We start from the raw sequence: 24,915 nt of genomic DNA, 5'->3' as shown, positions 1-24,915 counted from the left end.
TCCAGACATAGAAATTCTGCCTCAACAAATTCCGTTTGATCCATGCAAGCATACAATCTAAATCATTGCTTCAGCATGACCTCTGTTGGTAAAGTTCACCTCTGGAGATAACCCATTCTCACATGAAGATATATATATACATATATATATATATATATGACAGATGAATGGATGGATCAGTGTTCTGATCAAGAAAGAAAAGAAAAAAAAAACTGAAGAAAAAGAAAGAAGGAAAGAAAAGAAAAAGAAAAGAAGGTGAGAAAGGAAGGAAGGAAGAATGGAAGGCAAGAAGTAAGCCTATCCAGTCGTCGAATAGTTTGCCACATGTAAACAGGCACGTGTCAGTAAGTAGACAAAAGTGAGAATTCCCACTTGGCCCAAGGTGAACATTCTAATGAAGAGAACGAAGGAGATATTTCGCTTCTTCTTTGTGTTCCTTCATATCATTTTGTGTCTCATAAAACAGAAGCAAAAACATTTTTTTTTTCCTAAAAACACACTGCTTGGTTTTGATTTCACAGACAATTATATTTACATCATTGTGATGCATTTTCTTTTTAAAATGGGTTGTTTGTGAGCAAGAGAGAGAGTGATATCTTTTATATGAAGATGTTTATTACCCCAGCCCCCCCCCCCTCACATCACCTCCTGTCTTTAAAGGAAAACAGATCTCTTAGTAAAAATAGCATTGACTAAATAAGAAAAATAAACAATAATAGAAGACATTACCATTATCATCATAACAGGCACTGATGTAGTTGAGGAATTGGCTTCCCAACCACATAGTTACAGGTTCAGTCCCACTGCATGGCACCATCCATGGGCAAGGGTCTTCTACCATAGTACCAGGACAACCAAAGTCTATTACATACATATATATATATATATATATATATATATATATATATATATATAAATAAATACATATATATACACACACACATATATGCCCATGTGTCTCCCTGTCTTGTCATCCCATGATGGTTGGAAATGGACATCACTGGTCATACAAGCAAGGTTGTTTCCAGTTTTCTGTGGAAAACATGTTCGGCCATGAAAAAATATTGCCTTGCTTGGAAACGGGTGAGAGTTGGCAACAGGAAGAGCATCCAGCCATAGAACATCTGCCATCCAACCCATGCAAGCATGGGAAAGTGGACGTTGAGTAAATTATGAGGACGCCTTTTTCAAGATGTATATGGATTACAGCAGCAAACCAAAACCAGTGTGGAAGACAAGGGCTTGCATGGAAAATCTTATGTCTTTGGATTCTGTGAAATTATTGATATTAAAATCCCTTAAGTCCTTTTGTTTTGAATCCAAGGTGGATGTTGTTAACTAATTACAAATAAACTTATAACATAACTAAAAAGATGACTTTTTTGACTTCCGACTAGCCCCCTACCCCACCTCACTCCCACCTTGTTCTTCTGATCCCGATCTGTCTTAGACAGGGACACAGGTATTACAAAAGGAACAGAGGGACATGAAAGGACACACACTCGGACAGATACATTGACATACTGACACAGTACAGACACACTAGCTCATACACGAGCACATAGACACACAGACACACTCACACAAGAGATGCATACAGACACATACAAACTCACATACACACACACATAGATTTGAATGCACACACACCTCGTCTACAGTCACGGACACACTTGTATCACTTGCATAAAATACACACACACACATACACTCATGTAGCAACTCACACCCTCATAGACACATGCAATAACACATACACACAGAGGCAGGGATTCACAAAGCTCTATGTATACAAACACGTTTCCTGCACAAGAGCTCAGAAATGTGTTTGTATGAAGTTTATTGATTCACAAACTGGGTCAAGGCCTTTGCAAACCACATGTATAAAAGATCAATATAGGGCCCAAGATAAAACTACATTTGAAAAGCATATGCAGGCAAATACACACACCTTATAATATATATACATAATGCATACATTATATACATACAGGGTACGGTGAATAAATTGCCATCTAAATTTCATCAAAATTGAAAATAACACTAACATCTCATTTCAACAGCCATATTTACCAAAATTACATAAAAATATCTTGAAATACTAAAGAATAAATTTATTCAATAAAATCGCCATTGGCTTCAACCACGGCCTCCAGATGACTTCAGAATCTCCTGCAACTCTTCTGGATGGTCTCCTTGTTTAAGTTGGTGAATGCTGCAATAATCCTTGCTTTCGGATCATCTTTGGTGTTACAAGGAGTTTTGTTGGTCTCTCTCTCAACTGCACCCCACACATAATAATCAAGGGGGTTGCAGTCTAGGGTATTAGGTGGCCAGATGTTAGGGGTGATGTGGTCACTGAAATTGTCTGACAGTCATGACTGGGTTCTCCTGCTTTTATGCCTATCTCGGTTGCTATGGCATTGAGGTAGATCCAGGTTTTGTCCCTGTTAACGGGGGTGGCCAGATCTACCTTAATGCCATAAAACCGAGATAGGCAGGTGCAGCCCACCCCAACCTTTGGGCTGGCTGGCTGGTGCTCATTCTCCTTTGCTATGATGAAGCTTTTATGGAGCTGGATTTTCTATGGGGAGCATGCCCTTGCTTACCCACCAACCTCAGTTTCTAGACATGAGTGGTACCAAAACCAAGGCCTCTACCACGATTTTTAAGAAATGTGGTGGAAAACTAGCTCAGGAATGCAGTATTAATATTAAAAAGCAATTTCAATATCCTACTTTATGTGAGTGGATTGTTAGAATGCTGTATTGCTGCAGAATTCGCCTTGAGAGATCTTCTCATATAGACATACAGTGCTAAAAGCACAGACATATCGTTAACAGATGAGAACTGTCTATCACAGGTGGTGGGTGGTGCATGTCAGATGATTCTCACCTGTGTTTCTTCTTAGCACCATATGTCTAAATGAAAGGATCTCTCAAGATAAATACCACTGTAATATGACATTCTAACAATACATCCACGTTAAGTAAGATATAAAAATTCCCATACACACATAGATACACATGCACACACACTCAGAGATACACACACAAATATATAAGACAGAATGATTTAAATGATCAAATTGGTTCCCAAACCAACATAATATCCAGATTACTTAACAAAATTCATTATTCCCAAAGTACATCACCACCCTGACATATTTTGTACATACTGAGAAATTTCACAGCTTAAACAAATAAATTTATAAACCTGTTGTTCTACATTTTTCTCCCCCCCCCCCCCACCACCACCACCAAGTAACATAAACATTTTAGCCAAAAACCTAACTGATCACTAGAATCGTGGTTTCAATGGCTGGGTGCCCCTTTTTATGGCAACCACTTCATGGTGGTTGGCATTGAGAAGGGCATTCAGTCATAAAAGTCAAAGCTGACGACATTCAGGACTGATGCATCTGCAACTTGCCAGTTCCTGTCAAACCATCCAACCCAAACCAGCAGGGAAAAACTGACATCAAATGCTGTTGGTGATGACAAGCAGTGTGTCTCAACAGAAACACTGGATGAGCAAAGAGATTCTACATTTCAATTCAGGAAGAAAATATACATACATATACATATACATATATATATATATATATATATATATATATACACATGTGTGTGTGAGAGAGAGATAGTTTATGATTTATTTGAAGAGAATCTAAGATGAACAATCATCAACAACCTTTATATTATCCTCACAGAAACACAAAGAACATAATTTTGTTTTTCTCACGTTGGGAAGACGATGGAGGCAAAATTGAAATAAAAACCTTTACACAAAATACTTCAGCAAGTAAAAAAAAAAAAACATAGACTTCTAAAACATGGAGAGCATGAAGGACGTGATTCATCACAAGTGTGGCAGATAAAGAAAACAAAACTAAGAAGGAAACAATCCGAGACATATGAGAATGGTAAAAGTTCTTCTAGAATGATAGAAGAACTTTGGAATTTGAGGGAGGCAAACATAGCAGAAAACATGTAGGTAGCAAAATAACTGAAGAGAATGCTAAATTACACAGACTGCTATCATGGAACCGTTGGCTGCTGAATATACCTCAAAGTCAATGAGCTAAGAGCTTCTTTCTTCAAAGTGCTGCTCTCTGGAACTCGTTACCATTCTCTTGTTTTACAATATCCAGTCTGTTTTCTGTGAATTGACATCTTTTGAATTTGTAGGGTCCCTTCTTTTACTTCTTTGTAACCCTTTATGCCAGAGAGGCCTCAAGGCTTCTTGGGGACAAAAGCATCTCTACTGCACCCACCTTTTATTTCTTGAAAGACAGAAATAAGTAGAACTTTCATGGTTGAGATGTTTGTTTCTCGACTATGTGGTTTGGGGTTTAGCCCCAGGGTGTGACATATTCTATTCTAGCCCCAGGTTAACAAAAAAATTTGCGAGTAAATAAGGCAGACAGAAACTGTCATGAATGCAGGGGTGGCTCTTTACTCCTTCCTCTCCCCACTTCCTATCTCACTCTATCCTGTCTACTCATACCCACTCCCTCCATTCTCCAACTCCCTCTCACACTCCTACTTAACACCACTCCCCCACCCTTCTCCCTTTCCATTCATTCACTCTTTGATTCTGACACTGTGCACATGTGAAAACATTATTAATATACAAACAGTATTATGTGTATATATATATATATATAAAACAGTATTCTATATGTATGTGTGTGTGTGTGTAACAGTTATATTAACATTGTTATAATAAACAATTAATGCTACATAAATCCTAAGTACTAAAGTGAGATCCCTTGGCAGAACCTTCAGTTTCCAATAATGGCAAGGCTTGACAAGACCAAGCAAGGCATGGCGGCATGCTTATGCACAAAAGCAAAAGAAGATTACAATCTAATTATTGTTAGCTTAATATCACAGCCAATCAGAATAATTTATTACAGCACAAGCATATGACACTTTTAACTTCAATAATTTGTCTGTCTGTTTGTCTGACTCTCCGTCTGTCTGTTTGTCTGACTCTCCGTCTGTCTGTTTGTCTGACTCTCCGTCTGTCTGTTTGTCTGACTCTCCGTCTGTCTGTTTGTCTCTATAGGGTTTGTTTTGGAGCTAAAACACTTCCATGATTCTGTCTTAAATGGTTTTTGGTGATTCAATTTTTGAATTGATTGCCTGTGGAGTTTTAATTAGTTTTCAATATAATCAATATTTTGGAAAGACGTTTATCATCATCATCATCATCATCATCATCATAATGGTTTCAAATTTTGGCACAAAGCCAGCAAAAGATTTCAGCCAGACTGGGATTATAGTAGATGGCATTTGCTCGATGGAATTGAACCTGAAACTATGTGGCTGAGAAGCAAACCACACAACCACATCTGTTTACTAAAACCAGCACAACAACAAGTCAGTGACTGGATATTATTATTATGGTGATGTTGACCAAGTGAAATCTCATTAATATTCATGATGTAATAATGAGATTTTGGAATCAGTTCTATGACACTTTTGGTAAAAGGCAGTTCCAGGCAGATTCCTGTGTAAAAGGGTTTAATGTCGATGGAATAAATGTATGAAAGATTAATGAACTTACTTTCAACTCGATGCTTAGCTGCTTGTCCAAAGAGGCAAGGCGTTGGTCTGTGGGGGATTGTTCCTGCCCATCTTTTTCTGGTGACATCAGGCAATCTGGAATTATGAAAAAAAATAAATAAATAAATGAATAAAGAAATGAATAAATAAAATACTTATGGCAAATACATTTTGGGCAATATTTTAATTCCTCCTCCTCCTCCTCCTTTTAACATACGTCTCCAAGTTTGCCTGGGTCAGACGGAGATTATTGAGGCAAACTTTCTACAGACAAATGCCCTCTCTTCCTGTCACCAAGCCTCACCTGTTTAGAAGCAAGCTAATATTTCTCCATGGCCAGACGTAGTTCCTCAGAATATTAGAAATGAATGGCACAACCAATGTCACACGCACAAACAAATTTCAGTTTCCATTTACCAAATCCACTCATAAAGTTTTGGTCAGTCAGGGGTTATAGTAGAAGACACTTTGCCCAAGGTGCAGTACAGTGGGACTGAACCCAGAACTATGTGGTTGGGAAGCAAACTTCTTAACCACACAGCCTGCACCTACTTAGTGACCACAAAATATAATCCAAGTTGGATTTTGGCCAGTGTCCAAAATGGCATAAAATGAATATGCTGCCACTTGCTAAGAACAATCTCTCCAATGGACAAACACTTACTCTAATAATGGTAATTAAGACAATGTAACTATTATTATTATTACTTTCTGCATGTAAATAAGTCATACATTTCAATGATAGAGGTGGCTGGCTTCGCATAGATTCTGTGCTGTGCCAAAGCTGATGATTTACACAATAGATATATATATATATATATATATTTCAAATCCCACCATAAAATATGACTTCACCTGTGCTTCGAAGAACTTAATCTATGTTCTCAAATGTGGAGGGTGTGGTGGGGACAACATTGGTCAAACTAGCTCAACTTTGAGGGATAAACTTACGGTGCACTGGCAACAAATCCGGGACCCCGCCACTAGGAAAATTCCCGTAAGCATCATCATCATCACCATTATTATTATTATTATTATCATTATTATTATTATTATCAAGGAGGTAGATGATTGAATTGGTAGAACAGTGGATTATTGCATTATGCTGATTCCCACCCTGAGTTCAAACCCTGAGTCTATTTGGCCATTTATCTTTCCAAGGCTTACAAAATAAAACTTACTTTATAGAAAATATACAACAGTGATCTCCCTTGGGGTACCAAAAAGAAAGAGAGAGAGAGAGAGAGAGAGAGAGAGAGAGAGAGAGAGAGAGTGTGTGTGTGTGTGTGTGTGTGTGTGTGTGTGTGTGTGTTGAATAAATAGTTCTGTGAAAAATATAACAAAAATACCAAGTATGACTCTCGGATGTACAAAGCAGATTAAATCTGTCGCAATTAAACTGGCCATAGCCAACCCAAATAGCCTACCAGTTTTATGGTCAAATCAGCCAGATCTGGCCTCTCACACTTATCCTGCAATGTTATTCTAAAAATAAACAGTCACATGATTAAAATCTCAAAGTTACAAGATAATGTCTGATTAATCCAAAATAATGCAAATAAATATTCAATGCATTTGACAGAATAAAATCTGAATTCTGGGGAGTTGAATAAGAATCCATTCCTTTGTCGACTGAAACCCCCCCACCCCCACCTCCACCCATTACAGCAACATAAATAGGAAACCTTCAGCTGTTCCTTCTATGACCATATATGGTATGAGACAGAGTGACACATCAACTTAAGTCAAACTCACTGATTGATCTGACAACAGTGGATTAATTCAAAACTCTTGTTGTAGCTGATAATCACCATAGCAACTGTCTATTTATAATAATGAAATAAACAAATAAACAGAGGCAGACGGACGAGAGAAACTCAGCTGAAATACAGTTACGTAACAAGAACTGAATGGGGGGGCAGGGTGAAGGGTTAAAGAAGATCATTTTGGAATGGTGAGGTAGCAGGTTCAATTTCATTGCACAGCACACCTCTTACCTTCTCTTACAAGTGTTTTCTATACTACAGTGTAGGCCTGGCTGTGTGACTGAGAAGTTTGCCTCTCAATCACATGGTCTCAGGTTCAGTTCCACTGCATAGCACCTTGTGCAAGTCTGTCTGTATGTATGTATGTTCATATATGTGTGCGTTTAAGTGTGTATAGTTATCAATATCATATCCATTTCAAACGATTAAAACAGAAGCTTTCCACTGAGGAAAAAATTTCACTGCTATTTCTAGCAGATTGTCTAACTGCTTCGAGGCTTCCATGTTGGTTTGTAAAAGGTCAGATGGAGTTAAAAGTTTAAAAATCACTTTAAAACACTTCATATTTATATGAAAGCTGGAGAAATTTAAAGCAAAATGTTTCTAACAACTGAAGGAGATGAAATCAACAGTTTTCAAATGTCAACAATAATGAATATTGGTTAATTAGTATCACCATCATTATCATTACCAGCATCATCATCATCATCATCATCATCATCATCGTGGTGAGCTAGAAGAACTGTTAGCATGCTGGGCAAAATGCTCAGCAGTATTTCGTTGGTCTTTATGTTCTGAGTTCAAATGCCACTGAGGTTGACTTTCCAGGGTCAATAAAATAAGTACCTGTTGAATACTGGGGTCGATGTGATTGACTCATCCCCTCCCCACAAATTGCTGCTCTTGTGGCAAAATTTGGAACCATTATTATTATTATTATTATTATTAGCATATTAGACAAAATGCTTAGCGACATTTCTTCCAGTTCTTTATATTCTAAGTTCAAATACCACCAAGGTCAACTTAGCCTTTCATCCTTCCAGGGTCGATAAAGTAAAGTACCGATCAAGTACGGGGGGGAGGGTATCGGCTTCCTCCTTCCCCTCAAAATTACTGGCCCACATATGGAAAGTCAAGAGGTAGTGTAAACATTTTTAATGTTAAGCCTTTTAAACAAAGTACTCGACATTTTGGAATAATTTCATAAAACTTGTAGTTTGTAAGGTTATGGGGGGGGGGGGGGGGCAATAAAAAAAATCACAAAAACAAAACAAAGTTTTCTAGTGAATGAAAACCAATTTCATTTCAATAAATATTGATTTCTTTCTGACACGAAATCAATATTTATTCCTAGATTTCGTTTTAATAATTAGGAAAGGGAGAAAATTTAGTAAGACGAAGGCAGAGATTGTTGTTGTTGCTGTTATCATAATCATCATCATCCTCATCATTATCTAAAGACTTCTTTGCTATGCTTGCATGGGTCGGATGAAATCTGTTGAGGCAGATTTTCTCTGGTCAGATGCTCTTCCTGTGGCCAACCTTTAAAATATTTACTCCATCGAGGGTAAACATGTTTTTTATTTTTATGGAAGATGATGATGATCATTTACAACTATCACATAATGTCATGGGTAACACACACCCATGCAGTTATCCAATCCATGCCAGCATGGAAAACAGGCATTAACTGATGATGATGATGATGATGATGATATATACATATATATGTGTATGCACACACATCACGCACAAGTGTTTTCTGGGACAGGAGAATGTGAAGATGGTGTGTGTGTGTGTGTGTGTATATATATATATATATATGCAAAGTAGAAACAGTACTGTACTGTATATTTTTTTTAATTACCTTTATAATTTGTAAATATTTATTTTATTATAAATGCAAGACAACACCACGGAGGAATCAACGTAAGCCTAAATAATAAACCAGGATATGGCGAGAGATTACTGTATTTATCTTTTGCTTGCTTGTCATTGGACTGTGGCCCTGCCTAGATTATGTCAATGCCTACATGGAAGGTAGTAGTAGGTGCAAGGCCCTCTGACCTAAATGCCAGCAACTGTTTCCGGATGTTCATAAGAGCTCATGTGCATTGAACTACTAGAGATTTACAGTTAGGCAAGAATTGCCAAAGATAACCATCCAGGAAATGGTTCATAAGATCTAAAGTGAAGGTCTTTCCGTAAATCAAAAAGTAAATAAGAAATGAAACAATGCATTCTTTGTTGTCTTCAGAATCACAAGACAGGAAATTGTTGAATCATCTTGTCAAACAACAAACATTTTAATAAATCAATGAGGTAGCCTAGCCTCTATATTCTCACTTCACTCGCTAGATATAACAGCCTATTTCCCTCTAAAACCATACTCGTCATTATCGTTATGTAATGTCTACTATTGCATGAGTCGCATGGAGTTTATTGAGCAAGATTTTCTACAGTTTGATATTCATTTTGGTCACCAACCCTCATTTGTTTCCAACTAAGGTAATATTTCACCATATGGTCAAGAAGCTCATTTTGCAACCATGTGATTTTGGGTTCAGTTCCAGTGCATGGTACCTTGGGCAAATGTCTTCTGCTATATCCCCATGCTGACCAATGCCTCAAGAGAGAATTTGTGAGATGGAAACTGTGTGGAAACCCATTATATATATATATATATATATATATATATATATATATATATATATATTTATAGCAGAAAAAAAGTAGATAAAAAAAAGTACCACACTTTAAAAAAAAAAAGTACAGGGGTTTATTTGTTCGACTAAATCCTTCAAGGCAGTGCCCCAACATGGCCGCTTGGGCAATGCTTTGAAACAAGTAAAAAATTGGAGATGTGTTCCTGCTGAGAATCAGGGCAGAACAATATAATTATTTAGATGAAAATTTATGATTCTAAATTAAATCGATACTTTCCACAGAAATACCATCTCCGTTACAAAACTAAGAACTTCAACAATCTATTAAATGCCATTGTGACTCACTACAAAAATTCAAAAATGAATTTAATTCAATTTCACACCACAGAAAATGGCAGCCACACAGACAGAATATATGGGCGTTTTTACAAGAATCTGAATAACAAGGAGCTTTTGGGTTTTTTTTTTTTTTTCTTTTAATCATAAAATGGAAGAGCAAAGAAGATAAAACAGTGAAAAATTACAAAAAAACCCCTCACTTATTAATAGAATACCTTAATCTGAAAATGTTATCAAATATAGCTTATAGACTCACTTCTACAAAGTAAGAGCAATGGAGAAGACAAGAACAGCAGTCATCTGCATTTTAATCTATTCTTAGTAAATTTATGTTAATCCTCTGTTAAGTCTTCTAGTACATTCCAAAGTATGTCTCACAATGGTGCCAATGCAAAGCCGATGTATTTTAGGAATATTAAGCATGAGATTTATTTTGTTAATGAAACTCTTGACAACCTAATTATACAGTGGATATTGGGTAGAGGGGAGGTTAGGATTGGTGTGCTAGATCCTTGGAGGTTGTAAGGGTCGGCTAAAAGGACCTGACAATAGCATCTGACAGAAAAAAAAACATTGCCTCAATAAAGTGGGGGAGAAAAAAGAAAACTATTGAGTATGAAATCAGATGGGGCTCCCCACATTTAGTTCTTGAGACAACCAAGCACTAACAACGGAATCTGTAGGATGTTGCTCGACATGTTAAAAACAACAGCTAAACTTCTAAGAAATATAAACATACCATCTTACGAAGGAAACATGTAAACATTAGATTGTAGGACTCATTGGTAAACTATGCCTCTGGAAAAGAGGACAGAATTATCAATGCACATACACTTATGATTATAGGTCCGCAAGCTGGCAGAATTGTTAGCATATCGGACAAACATTCTGAGCAGCATTTCATGTGACTCATTACATTCTGAGTTCAAATTCTGTCAAGATCAAATTTGCCTTCCATCTGTTTTTTTTTGGGGGGGGGGGTGATAAAATAAGTAGCAGTTGAGCACTGGGGTTGATGTAATTGCTTGTCCCCCCTCCCATTCCTTCGAGATTGCTTGCTTGGAGCCAGAATTAAAAAGAAAACTTATAGGTCAGCTCAATCAGGGCTATCTGACCCAGGGCTATAAACATTACCAACACCACCACCACCCACAGCAACAACAAGCAAGAATTTATGTACATCAGTTTGTTTATGCTAGTCTATACTGGGGACTCTCTTTGATTCAATAAATCTGACATTCAAAAAAAACAAAACAAAACAAAAGGACATCAATCTGACGTAAGAGCAGCTGGTGCATCATTCTGCAGAGTAGATGCATTCTTCTGCAAAGCATAACTGAGCATTACTGCAGAATATTGAATCAGTTTCTGAGAAAGAAAGAAAAAGAAGTGGGAGGGGATCTCCCCCACCCCAAAAGGAACAAGAAATGTTGAAGTAAGAGAAGCTACAAACAACATCGTTACACGGTTATTATTATTATTAGATAGAAAGAAAGGAACACAACTCTAAATATAGAGCAGCAGCAGCTTTATAGAGAATAAGCAAGCAGCAAGACACACCCAATAACAGAATTCTGTCAGTCAGGATTTCATATGTGTGTATATATATATATATATATATATACATATATATATTTCTTTTCTAAGTTAATACAGTATTTGTTAAAACCTGTCCTTCTTGTGTTGTCTTTCACTTTATGCCGATTACTTACACACACACACACACACACATATATATCATCATCATCATCATCATCTGTCATCTATGCTGCCATGGGTGGGATGGTTTGACCAGGGCTGGCCAGCTGGAAGGCTGCACCAGACTCCAGTCTGATTTGGCATGGTTTCTACAGCTGGATGCCCTTCCTAATGCCATCCACTCTGAGAGTGTAACGGGTGCTTTTACCTGCCACGGGTACCATTTGCAGAACACCAGTATCTGCCACGACTGCAATTTTACTTGGCTTGATGGGTCTTCTACTCAAGCACGATACAATGCCAAGATCTTGGTCATCCATCATTGCCCCCCCCCCCCCGTGAGGCAGCAGCTACTATCCATATCCTAGTGGCTAAAAAGCGTCAGCAGAAGGGCACTAAAGAGTCACAACCTTGAAGCAGTCCAGTAAGAAGTACCAAAACACTTGCCTAAGGGAGCCTTTTCTCTGAAGACTTTTTGCTCTCTTGAGCGTTTCTTACCACTGTATTCATGTATGTTGGCCAAAGGCACAAGTATGGTTGTATGCCAAGAAGTCTGATTCCTAGCCACATGGTAGTGGATTCAATCCTACTGTGCAGCACCTCAGGCAAATGTCTTCTATTCTAGCCCTGGGCTGACCAAAGCCTGGGAGTGGATTTCAAAAGCAGAAACTGAAAGAAGCCTTTTGTTTGTGTTTGAAAGAGAGACAGAGAGAGACGGACAGACAGAGCACATCTTCACATCAGGTGGAAGTTGTAAATGAGTGTCACTGCCATACAAGCAGTGCCATTCCTTTCAAATCTTCAGTGACAATCTGCTGGCCACAAGGAAACATCTTATTTGGAAAGAGTTGAGGGTTGGTGACTGGAAGCTCAACTGGCTACAGAAAATCTGCTTCAATAAACTCCACCTGACTCATACAAGCATGGCAAAGTGGATGTTAGATGATGACCATCAAGGGTTTCATCCTTTCGGGGTCGTTAAAAACACCAGTCAATATATTCAATCATCTCCTTCCCCTAAAATTGCTGGCATTGGGCCAAAATTTGAAACCATTATCATCATCATCATCATCATTTTATCATTTTGTGTATAGTAAATCTACCCATTGGTTCTTTTTAGTTATCTCCCTTACTTAGCTCGTTTTATTTATTTTTAATTACATTCATTATATGTAAGTGTATGTCCTTTCAACTTTTAGCGTGTGTGTGTTTGTGTGTGTGTGCGCACACATGTGCATGCATGCGTGTAAGTTATTTTTACATTAGTAAAAAAGGAAAATGTATTCTCCACCCATAACTGAATTTGTTTGCGTAATATATGAGAGTGTGGGGCAGAGGGGTTTTGGAAAAAAAAGGAGAGGGTAAGAAGAAAAGGATGTGAGAGAGGAAGGGTGGTAGTGAAAAGTGGTCGAGGGAGGGAGAGAGGTTGAAAAAGAAAAAGAGAGAAATTGAATTTGATACTGTTTGCAGAAAAAGAAAAAGAAATCTTTACATCTTAAGAACAAGAAGGATGGCTGCCAATTAGACACGCTTGTACATGTTTACAATGAGCGAAAGCTTGGCAGTGAGGAGGGGCAAGTGTGTAATTCCTGTTTCAAGAACAATGTGTTGACATGGGATGGCGGTATTCCTCGAAATAACCCCCACCCTACAGCCCACCTCACCCTGTCATCAAATTGTTTTGTTTCCTTGCTCTTGAAGAGTAGAATAGGCAGGAAAAACAAAAAAGGACAAACAGGCATCATTCTAAGAGTTAACTGAGGCTGTCTCTCATGTCAATTGATTTGCTAGCAATAGCAGTCAAATTTCATTCAAATCACTCTGAGACAGTACATTAGGTAATGTAGTTGTTGTCTAAAAAGGCGAGAGGGCACAACAGATAAAGTAGTCCTAGATACACTTAGACTTAGGTCAGTCATGAGCCCAAGGACTCGTGAGCCTGAAAGTTAACCCAGCTTCCCTGTCATATAAATGCCTGAGATGACAACGTTCCCCTCCTGAATGGGATGCCAGTCCATCACAGAGTTAACTTCCCAGATATTGCTTATAACTCGTTTAATATTTGAGTGGACTGGATTTAGCGTGAAATGAAGTGTTTTGCTCAAGAATATAAAACACTGCCCAGTTCAGGAAACAAAACCACAAGCTTACAACCCTAGGCTAAGTGCCTTCACAGTGCCTGAGAAAAAAATAGATGGGTTGAGCACATCAGGAACAGCTTCAATTACACAGCAGCTAAATCAGTATTGGCTGGATCTATATTGGAAACATTTTGAATAAAGTATCTTTGCTTTCCTTTTGAATACACCATGAACATGAAATTTTGAGGGATAGTTTTATTTCAGTCCCTTTGAAAGAGAACTAGGATTGGTCTTGGGTTAAAGCAGTGGTTCTCAACAGAGGTCCACATGACTCTTGAAGGGGATTCACATGACTCTTGGAGGAGGTCTACAGAAAATTTTGCGGTTAAAATTTGTCCAATAAATTGAATATACTTCTACAATACACAAAATATTTTAATCTTTATATAAAATTCCAACAAATATTTAATTTTTAAAATATACTAGGATGTTTTTAAGCATTGAATGACTATGGGGGTCCAGTGGAGTAAAATAAGGGTCAATGTGGGTCCATAGGAAGGAAATGGTTGAAGAATTTTGGGTTGAAAGAAGTCTGTGACTAAAATTGGACTCAAGAGCCAGGAATGGAAACAAAAGAGTAAATGACACACACATGGCTAAGGTGCACATGTGGCCATGTGGTTATGAACTTTCCTTCTTAACCACATGGTTTCAGGTTCAATCCTACTGCATAGCACCCTAGGCAAATACACAGACATGCACACACACATATATATATAAATAGAGAGAGATACGTGTGTGTGTGTGTGTGTGTGTGTGTGTGTGTGTGTGTATACATAAGGAAATGGCACAACACTCGTTTGGATAGTTTGTAACAACACTTTGATATCAACTCCATCAATCTCACCAGGCTTGGAAGAGGAGGAGGCCCTGTAAAGGTCAGAACAGGCACTTCCCCCTCCTTCTTCCCCACCCCCCGAATAAAAAATAAAAATAAAAGAAAAGTAACTATAAATATTTAGACAATTCAGACAAGGAAATAAAAAGATAAAATAAAATGAAATAAAAATGAAATAATAAAAAATAAAAACTAGGTTAATGAAGTGGAAATAACAGGCAACCACTTTGCAGAGGTAAACAAGATGATGATGATGATGATGATGGTGATGGTGATGGTGATGGTGATGGTGATGGTGATGATGATGATGATGATGATGATGATGATGATGATGATGATGATGATGATGATGATGATGATGATGATGATGATGATGATGATGATGATGATGATGATGATGATATAATAATAATAATAATAGAGACAGACATGTTTTAAGTTCCTTTTTTGCAGACTCCACACTATAGAGGGCTTCTATGTGCTCATTCACGACCTGCTAGAAATAGCAGTCGTATTTCCTAAAAACCACAATTTACTACAGCCACAAGGAACTTTTTTCGAGAAGCGGGCCATAAGGGACATGACTGCGCTACTAAAAAGATTTGAGGTAATTTTTCATTTAGGGTTACGCATGCCATTCAGGAAGAAGTGCCATGGACCACGGTTTGCCCATGACCAATCTTATTGGAAGCACTGTGCCCAGAGTGAAGGGGGAGGGAGAAAACAGGATGGTAATTGTTAGACTGTCTCTGATCATAAGGGAAGCTAGTTGATCAGGACTGACCTGGGGCTATAAAACAACACCAATAACAAGCGACAGCCTGGGTCAAAAGGGAGTGCCTACAACAGTCTTTCTCAACCTTGTTTTTCACCCTGCTGCCCTACTTTGGCTTAAAAAGAAAGAAAAACCCACATCAGATCAAAGGGATTACACACTCCTCAAATCTGTAATCTCTATGTATTTTGCATAAATTTACATATTTACGTATTAATGTCAGACACTCCAAACAAAGTTCTCTTGAACACATCTGTGTATTGCAATTATCAACATCTTTTATGCATGTGCAGGGCCTGGCCATCAGTCACGACAACCAGTGTTCCAGCTGACCTGTCCAGCATGGGAGGAAGCCCTACCAGGAATTGTGCACCATTGGCACAGCTATCAAGGCCATTGTGACACATGTTCCACCACACTACAACAAAGCCTGGAATTTACAGTGGATCCAAGCTGCCAGTGAGGAACCGATGTACACTCATACATTCTTAAACACTGATTTTCCTGAGTCTTCTTTGGCAAGTCTAGCAAAGTCTACATATCACTGATGAGGTCATAGACGAAAATGGCAACAGGTTACAGAGTTGTCTCCCCAGCAAAAATCTTCAAATACCATTCGTCAATGACTAACTTTTTTTCCATTTTTATCATCCTCACTGCACAATCATTTTTTTAGTTATGTTTCTTTATATTTCCTACATTAAACATACTTTCCTTCCCACACATAATACATCATCAAGAAATAAAAAGCAGAGAAATATAGCAGTTGCTGAGGTCTTTTTTTCCTCATCATTTTTTCCAGAAAATCCCGCATCCCACACCGACTCCACCACCACCACACCTTCAAGTCTCCGCCTATCGTCTTATCTAATTTCCATCTGCCAAGGGGAAACATAATATCTATATTAACAAGCAAACTCAATGTAAACATAATTTTTCCCAATTTTGTTATCGTAAAAAACAAAATAACATCAAAAAACCCCAAATGGTTCTCAGACCAGTGTTTTGGTTTGTTGTCAATGCCATGCCATCATTTTCAGCCCTGCCTCCATACTCCACCACCACCATCATCACCTCGCCCTTTCTGCCTATGACTATAATCTTAAAGCATATTGGTAATTCTTCCTTCTTCTCATAACTTTATGAGAAAATATTTTTTAAAACATGGAATGAGTTTATCATAGTACTTTCTCATTTGTTATGTAAATGCTGTTAATGTTGATGTTATCATTAAAAAAATTTAAGGAAAAAAAAAAAACTGATGAAACTTAAAAAAAAAAATCTAACTTCCTGTATGAATTTTTTGAGGGTTAGGTTTGCATTCTGGCGAATACAGTAATACATCAACAAAGTATGATAAGGTTAATAAATAATTAACACAGGCAGTTTTGTTTTTATGGGGGAGGGAGTGGAGTTGCAGACCAATATGGTCAATTTTGAATGATAGAAGACTAAGAACCCTCTTTTGAACCCTCTGGTGTGTGTGAGAAAGAGTAAGGATAATTTGCTACAGTACCTAACTGGTAATTTGTTTATCAATCCCAAAAAGATAAAGGGCAAACTTGACCTTAGTGGAATTTGAACTTGTGCAGGGAGGTGCAACAAATACCACATTAGCATTCTATATGATGCTCTAATGATTCCACCAATTTCCTATTTTGCTACAGATGGATTATTCGATTTGAACAGAGAAAAAAATAAGTCAGTGGAACCCTGCAATAAGATTTTAACTCTTTAGACATCAACCCACCTGATAGAAACACCCTCACCCACCCTTGTACAGCTTACCTGTATTAAAGTGATGTAAATTAAAACCTTTCTGCAAAATTTCATGTTGTTAATTTATGTTGCAAACAACAGCTTAGTAAACCAAGTCATTTTACTAAATTCTTCATTATTTTCAAAACTAATTAATAAAACAAAAGCAATGTGTTTCAACAGAAATACGGTAACAAAACGATTAAAGTGATCTCAATTGAAAGCTTCCATCAAAATTTCACAATTTATGTTCCAAACACCAGCTTCATAACGACTAATTTATTTTTCTAAATTCTTTATTAATTTCAAAATTAATTGAAACCAACAGCGCATTTAAGTAAAAATAATATGTTAACAAAAGCATAAGTTTATACTTTGCAAAATAAAAATAAAAAATATTATTACAAAAAAAAAAGTGCACTTGATAATTACCACTTAAGTGCACTTTCTTTGATCTTAATCTTCCTCGTTTGGTAAATATCATATTCTGGAAATTGATCAAAACAACCAAGAACAAAATTGTTGAATGTTGGTAACCTTAGAACTGCAGTAAAAAAAAAAAAAAATCTTCAAAGTGCTAAATAATTTACAAACCCAACTCTTTGAGAAGCTAATTCAGAAATCATTTTGGTAACTCAATCACCCAAATACATTTAAACTAACAGCAATAACTAAGTCTAGCTTATGAAAACATATTCAGTCACCTTGAAGAGAAATTTTAGAGTCAAATTATTTGGATGGGAAATGTACTTTGTTTCATAAACAAAATCTATTTGCTAACTTACCAACAAGTATTGGCCTCACACGCTTCTAAAATGGGTTTCCACAGTTTCTGCCTACCAAATCCACTCATTAGGCTTTGGTCAGCCTGGGGTTATAGTAGAAGACATGCACCCAGGGTGCCATACAGTGGAATTGAACTTAAAAGCATCTGGTTGGAAAGCAAACATCTTGTCCCACAGCCACACCTGGGCCTAGTATAGATAAATAAACTCTAACAGTTCAGTAAAGCATAAACTGTGGTAATTAAAATATCATCAATTAATCCTATTGAAGATTGAATCAATGCTGGAGCCTCTACATCAGTAGGTCCTCAATCAGGGGTCAGATAAATCAACTCTAGGATGTTTTTCTTTAAAGTTGAGTATTTTTCCATCATTCTCTTTTGCCAAACTGATAAGTTACAGGACATAAACAAACCAACACTGGTTGTCAAGCAGTGGGACACAAAGACAGACACATACGTATACATGACAAGCTTCCACACAGTTTCCATCAACCAAATTCACTCACAAAGCATTGGTCAGCCCAGAGCTACAGAAGACAGAATGCAAAACACTGTGGCAGAAAAGTAAGCTTTTTAACCTCTAAAAAAAAGGAGGGGGGGAAAGAGACAAAACTAAAGAAGAGACATTCCGAAAATATAGTACTGGATAGATGGAATGGTCACAGATGGAAAAACCTTTGATCATAGACACACTTCATCTGAGAATTCAACAACGACAACAACATTAAAATTGAGATCAATACCTTTTCTTTTTGCTCTAACATCCATTTTCCATGGTGCCATAAACTAAGGATTATACACAATCACGTTTTCACACTCCGCAATGGCTGTTAGCGGTCCAGCTTTGTAAGGCAGAGAATGGGGGAGTGGTGGTGGTGGTGGTGGTGGTGGGGTTTGCTGACACAAACCGACCAATCATAAGAGTCGGTGTGTGACAGAACAATGCCTTGGAAAAATACCCCACTGGAATAAAGACAGCAATTTACTCCTGTACAATAGCAATTAAAAGCAAAAACCAGAATAACCTTGGTGTGAAATTAAATAAATAAGTGGAATTATAAAGAATAGATCTAAACAATATCCAAAAGTAGATTTGCATATGAAATCCAAAACATGAAAAGAAGCAAAGAGAGCCACCATATTTAATGGTGGTTAATAAGGGGGTGGATGTATGGCTGTGTGGTTATGGTGAAGCAGCTCACTTTTCAGCCATGTGGTTTCAAGTTCGGTCACAGTGTGCAGCACCTTGGACAAGTGTCATCTACTATAGCCCGAAGCCAACCAATGCCATGTGAGTGAATGAGGTAGATGGAAACTGTGTGGAAGCCCAGTGTGTGTGGGAGGTGAGGGTTAGTCCACATTGCTTCATAAGGAGTATAAAGCCAGTTTCTCTGTCTCACTGGCATATATATATATATATATATATATATATATATATATATATATATATATATATATATACTCCATCCTGGACAGGGCGCTGATCCATTGCAAGAACACTTGTTTCTACTGAGTGGATAGAGGCAGCATGAAAAGAGTAGGGGTTCTACTCCTACTTCTAGTTTGTTGGTAGTAGAATAAATTGCATAGGGGTTTTTTAAGATTTTGAAATCCCTAACTAGCTTTGTCCCCTGCCCCCATCGTTTACAGATGTAAACGCGTGTAATAACAGATAACAGCTGTTCCCCAAATATAGACATGAATCATACACCCACTCCACAACCTCCATGTGTAGATACGAAAGGAATCACGAAGTCCTTATGTTAGTTAATCGTAAGACTTTTCTTCGTGCCAACATCTTAAACTGATGATATCACATTCGTTCTCCTTAACATTTACACACACACACGCACACACGCACACACACACACACACACAAACAAGTGCGTCAAAGAAATAAATAATCTGTTCTAGGATTTGACATTTTATTAAACGAGGTCATTTCTTCTTGTAGTCCTGGTGGCATTCACGTACATACAAACACAAGCACGTGCTCCAGCATGGTCTCAAACATGATAGCTAAGAAAAATCAAAGAACACATAAACATACAGAGAACATGTACACATATATTGCAAATGCTATGCATACACAAAACAGATGCATGTTCCACACACGCTCCAGTATGGGCTCAGCTATTATCACTAGCAGAAACTTTAAAAAGAAACTGAAACATACGCAAGCATACAAGCAGCACATTTACGCTAACACTGCTTCACCCACAAATACATCCTCCACACATGCTCCAGCATGAGCTTAACCATAATGGCTAAAAGGAACTGAATGACATACAAATGCTTTGCTGTATGTGTGTCTCTTTGTTTATCCATCTTCACCCACCACCACATGACAACCAGTGTTGGTTTGTTTATGTCCACATAACTTAGTGGTTCAGTAAAATGGACTGATAGAGTAAGTACCAGACTTACAAAACAAAAAAGAGTATATATAGATATGTAAATGTGTATCAGGGTTGATTTGATCAACTAAAACTCTTTGAGGAAGGAGGTGCCCCCGCATGGCCACAGTCCAATGACTGAAACAAGTAAAACACACACACACACACGCATACACTGAAATTGTGTCACACAAACACACATCCATTCTAATAGTCATATTCCAAATGCTGCTTATATAAAATGAAGAAAGACAAAATTCTGAACACAGGGTTATTGTCTTACAAATAACAACACACAAGAGACTTAATACAACAATTAATTTTACCCCTTTCTTTTTTCTGAAATGTGGAGTTTTATATGGTTATAAAAAAAACTTCAGCTTAGAAAACAAATAAAAGCTTGTATTCAGACAAAAATAAAACCTATATATATATGAATGCTGTTGTTCTTGGCCTTAACCTTTTTGATAGCAACCCACCTGAGGCTGTCACTGGTTCTAAAACACAATCTTCATATTTTAAAGTGACCTAAATTTAAACGTTCCATCAAAGCTTTCATATTAATTTATGTCCCAAACGCCTGCCTAATGAATGACAAAGTTATTTCACTGAACTTTTTTATTATTTCCAGAATAAAATCTAAACTAAGGCAGATTGTAACAGAAGGGTTAAAAATCATCTAAATTAAAACATTCCATCAAAATTTTGGGTTAATTTATGGTCCACAAACCAGCTTAATTAACAACAAAGGTATTTCACTGAATTCATCGTTATTTTCAAAATTAAATGGCAGAAAAGCAGTCTGTTTCAACAGAAAGATGGTGACAAAAGGTTAGCACACAGTTCCAGGTTCAGTCCCACTGTGTGGAACCATAGGCAACTGTCTTCAACTAAACTGTCATGATGACCAAAACCTTGAAAGTGGATTTGACAGACGGAAACTGAAAGAAGCCTATTGTGTGTGTGTGTGTGTGTGTGTGTGTGTATACGTATATCATCATCATTATTGTTTAACATCCTCCTTGCATGCTGGCATGGGTTGGACAGTTTGACAGGAACTGGCTGGGTAGGGGTCAGCACCAGACTTCTGTGTCTGTTTTGATTGAATATGTGCTAGGCTTACACAAGAAAAAGTGCTGGGGTCAATTTGTTAACTAAAATCCTTCAAGGCAGTGCCCCAGCAAGGTCATAGTGGCAGGATGTACTTTCGACATTGGTCTTAAAAAACTTGCTTACATTACACACATAAAACACGTCTCTTCACTTTGACCTTGTACCAAAACTTTTGTTGAAAATTCTTAGCAAGACGTGAATACGTATCTATTATTGACATTTACCATTTTGTGCAAATACTCAAGAATCTTTTTCCCTCCCACGATTTCATACGATTAGCACATGACATGGTTGTATCAAGCACAAAAAAAGAAATTTAAAAAATAAAAACAAAAAAAAACACAATAAAAATTTCTTTAAATAAATAAAACTAAAAATAGAAATTAGGCATGTTGATAAGATAAACATCAAAGAAGTAAATAAAGGAGGGTGACGGGGGGGGGGGGGTGCAATAAGAGCACCCGTGGTTGTGTGATCCAAGAAATGTACTTTTGTAATTCCATGGTGCTAAGTTTGGTCTCACAACTCTGTAATCTTGAGAGACCAGTTTCATGGAAGCTGCACATCAAAACTGCATCTTTGTCATCCATTGCCATTATCTTACTAAGATATTTGTCTCAAATGTAAAATGATAATATAGGCCAGCAATTTCAATTACATCAACCCCAGTATTCAACTGGTACTTATTTTATCGACCCCGAAAGGATGACGATGATCCGAGTAAAACTAAACAATAAACAGTTGAAACAACAGAACAGACAATGACTATTATCATATGGCAATGGTATGTAACAGTTGAGAGAGACAGAGAAAGAGAGGAAGATAATATCACAGCACTTGGTCCATTATCATTTTAATTCCCTCACTGAAATAAGGTTAGACTAATCAGCTTAAGCACGCTGCTGCTGCCGCTGCTGCTGGTGCCGCCCAGGCTCGTTCATGCTTTTGTCATCTCCATTCAAATCCACAGAGTCAGTTGCCTCCAGTCGTTTTATATGTTGTTTGATTCCCAGGCCAGCACTGATTGTGCAAGTCCCAGGATCAAAGACAATCCACTTACCATTCTGGTAAAGTAAATGGACACAAAGCAAAAAATTAAATAGAAGAGGAGGTAAAATGCCTTCTTGAGAAACACTGACAATTCTTCCACCGTTCTTCTGCCAAGAGCTTGACAATGTGCCTATTTAGACAAAGTTCTATTGACTTCCTGCCTGATTAATTCAAGATCATGTACACAGAGAGAGGGGAGGGGGAGAAAGAAAGAGACAGACAGAAGAAATGGGGGGAAGGAGATAAACAGCAGAGCGAGAGAGAAAGAGAAGATGACCTAATTAATTAACAAAACAACTGGTTATCACCATCATCATCATATTTTTTTTTTCACCAAGCTGACAGGGACTGGATGAACCTCACAGCATCTCACTATCTGTCACAGTGTTTATGCCATCTGGATGACTCAGCCACAGAGAAAACTTGCCAATCTTTGTTGCATGTGCAATGATTTAATGCCCTTCCTAGCACCAACCCCTTCACATCATAGACCAGGTGCATTTTACCATACCACCAGCACTAGAGAGGCTGACTATAACAAGATTTAAGAGTCAACCATTATTTTGCATCAGATTCAGTTTCTGTTGCAGACTTACCATTATTCTGCACTCTGAGCAGCAAACATTTCCTGATCATTCAAGCAGCCCATTAAATTTTTCAAAATGCCAAGAACTTAACATACAAAATAATCAGATAAACTTGGCAATTATTTTGAAATACTATGTGTGTGTGAGTGTGCACGCATGTATGTGTGAGTGTGTCTTTGTATTGTATTTGTCTCTTACCCACCTCTTGACAACTAGAAGTTTATGTTCCCATAACTTAGTGGTTTGGCAAAAGAAACTGTTAGAATGAGTACCAAACTTATGAAAAAGGAAAGTATTGGAGTCAATTTGTTTGACTAAAACCTTTCAAGGCGGTGCCCCAGCATGGCCACAGTCCAATGACTGATAAAAGAATAAAAAAGATAAAAGAATAAAAAAGATAATGTAAATATTATGTTTAATACTTCAATAGGGAAACATTCTTTTGTAAAGTGATTCGCTAAAAAGAATAATAAAATACAACAAACTAAAATAGACATATTAGATCTCATTCTACAAAGAATGTTTATTTCCTTGGCATTATTCATTAAGGGGGGGGGGACAGAAAAATACAAAAAAAAAACTTCAAAAAAAAATTCTTGGAATAAATTGCACAGGAAAAAAAAATTATACTCCTAAAAAAAACTCAAAAGCCAACACAACCAATAAACTAAAATTTAAATTTAAATATATATATATACACATACAAGTTTCAGGTGTTTATAGTCAAGCTATATATAGATGTCTCTCCACAGGAGAACTAAACTTAGAAAGCTTACTAAGACAATAAAATGTAAAAATAAAACATAAAGTTACTATATATAGCGCACCTCTGCAAGCATTTAGGATTTCCAAATATTTCTGGATCATTATTTGAGATGAAAGATATGTGCAAGTTTCTTTCCAGACAGGAAGTGAATTATCTAGGTCTGTTGCTAACGAAACTGATACCACAATTAAAAAGTGATGATGACAGGTGGATAGCATGGCAATTGTACCACAGCCTTTTTGGAGTCTATATAACTGCAGAGGGCATTTAAAATAGATAATAGTGGGTGTGTGGGTTCGGTGATGCAAACAAGAAGATAGAAGTCAAAAACATGAGTATATATTATTAATCAGCAGATGTTACAGAGTGACTCAAAGGCCAAGAATCTTGTGCATCGGCACTTGGCAATTGGAATTTATCAAGTGCCAATGCACAAAACTCTTGGCCCTTGAGTCACTCTGTAACTGAAGCCAGTTCTGTTCTCACAGCATCAAACCAGAGGAAACAAGACTCAGTGCTCTGAGAAGTAAAACAAATAATAATAATAACAATATTTGGCTGCTGCTTCTAGCACACCCAGTGACCACATAGAGGCTCCCACATTGAAGGTATGTGGTAAATAGGTTGTAATATATTGAAAGAGATGCGATTAGTGGAAGATT

General features: G+C 37.3%; 1 protein-coding gene across 12 annotated transcripts in view; it reads right to left on the bottom strand.

Moving 5' to 3' along the window:
- LOC106867289 (serine/threonine-protein kinase N2) overlaps window positions 1–24,915 on the bottom strand; it is a 133,209-nt gene that overhangs the window by 48,148 nt on the left and 60,146 nt on the right. For all 12 annotated transcript variants that reach the window (XM_089339191.1, XM_089339197.1, XM_089339190.1 and 9 more), the window contains exon 3: window positions 5,575–5,669. In XM_089339191.1, coding sequence (XP_089195317.1) covers window positions 5,575–5,669 — 95 coding nt within the window. The remainder of the gene's footprint in view (window positions 1–5,574; window positions 5,670–24,915) is intronic.

The sequence above is a fragment of the Octopus bimaculoides genome, chromosome 21 (genome assembly GCF_046866305.1).
Source record: "Octopus bimaculoides isolate indiv1 chromosome 21, ASM4686630v1, whole genome shotgun sequence".
Classification (NCBI taxonomy): domain Eukaryota; kingdom Metazoa; phylum Mollusca; class Cephalopoda; order Octopoda; family Octopodidae; genus Octopus; species Octopus bimaculoides.
The sequence above is the reverse complement of the archived record's forward strand: the minus strand, read 5'-3'. Positions and strand labels throughout refer to the sequence as shown.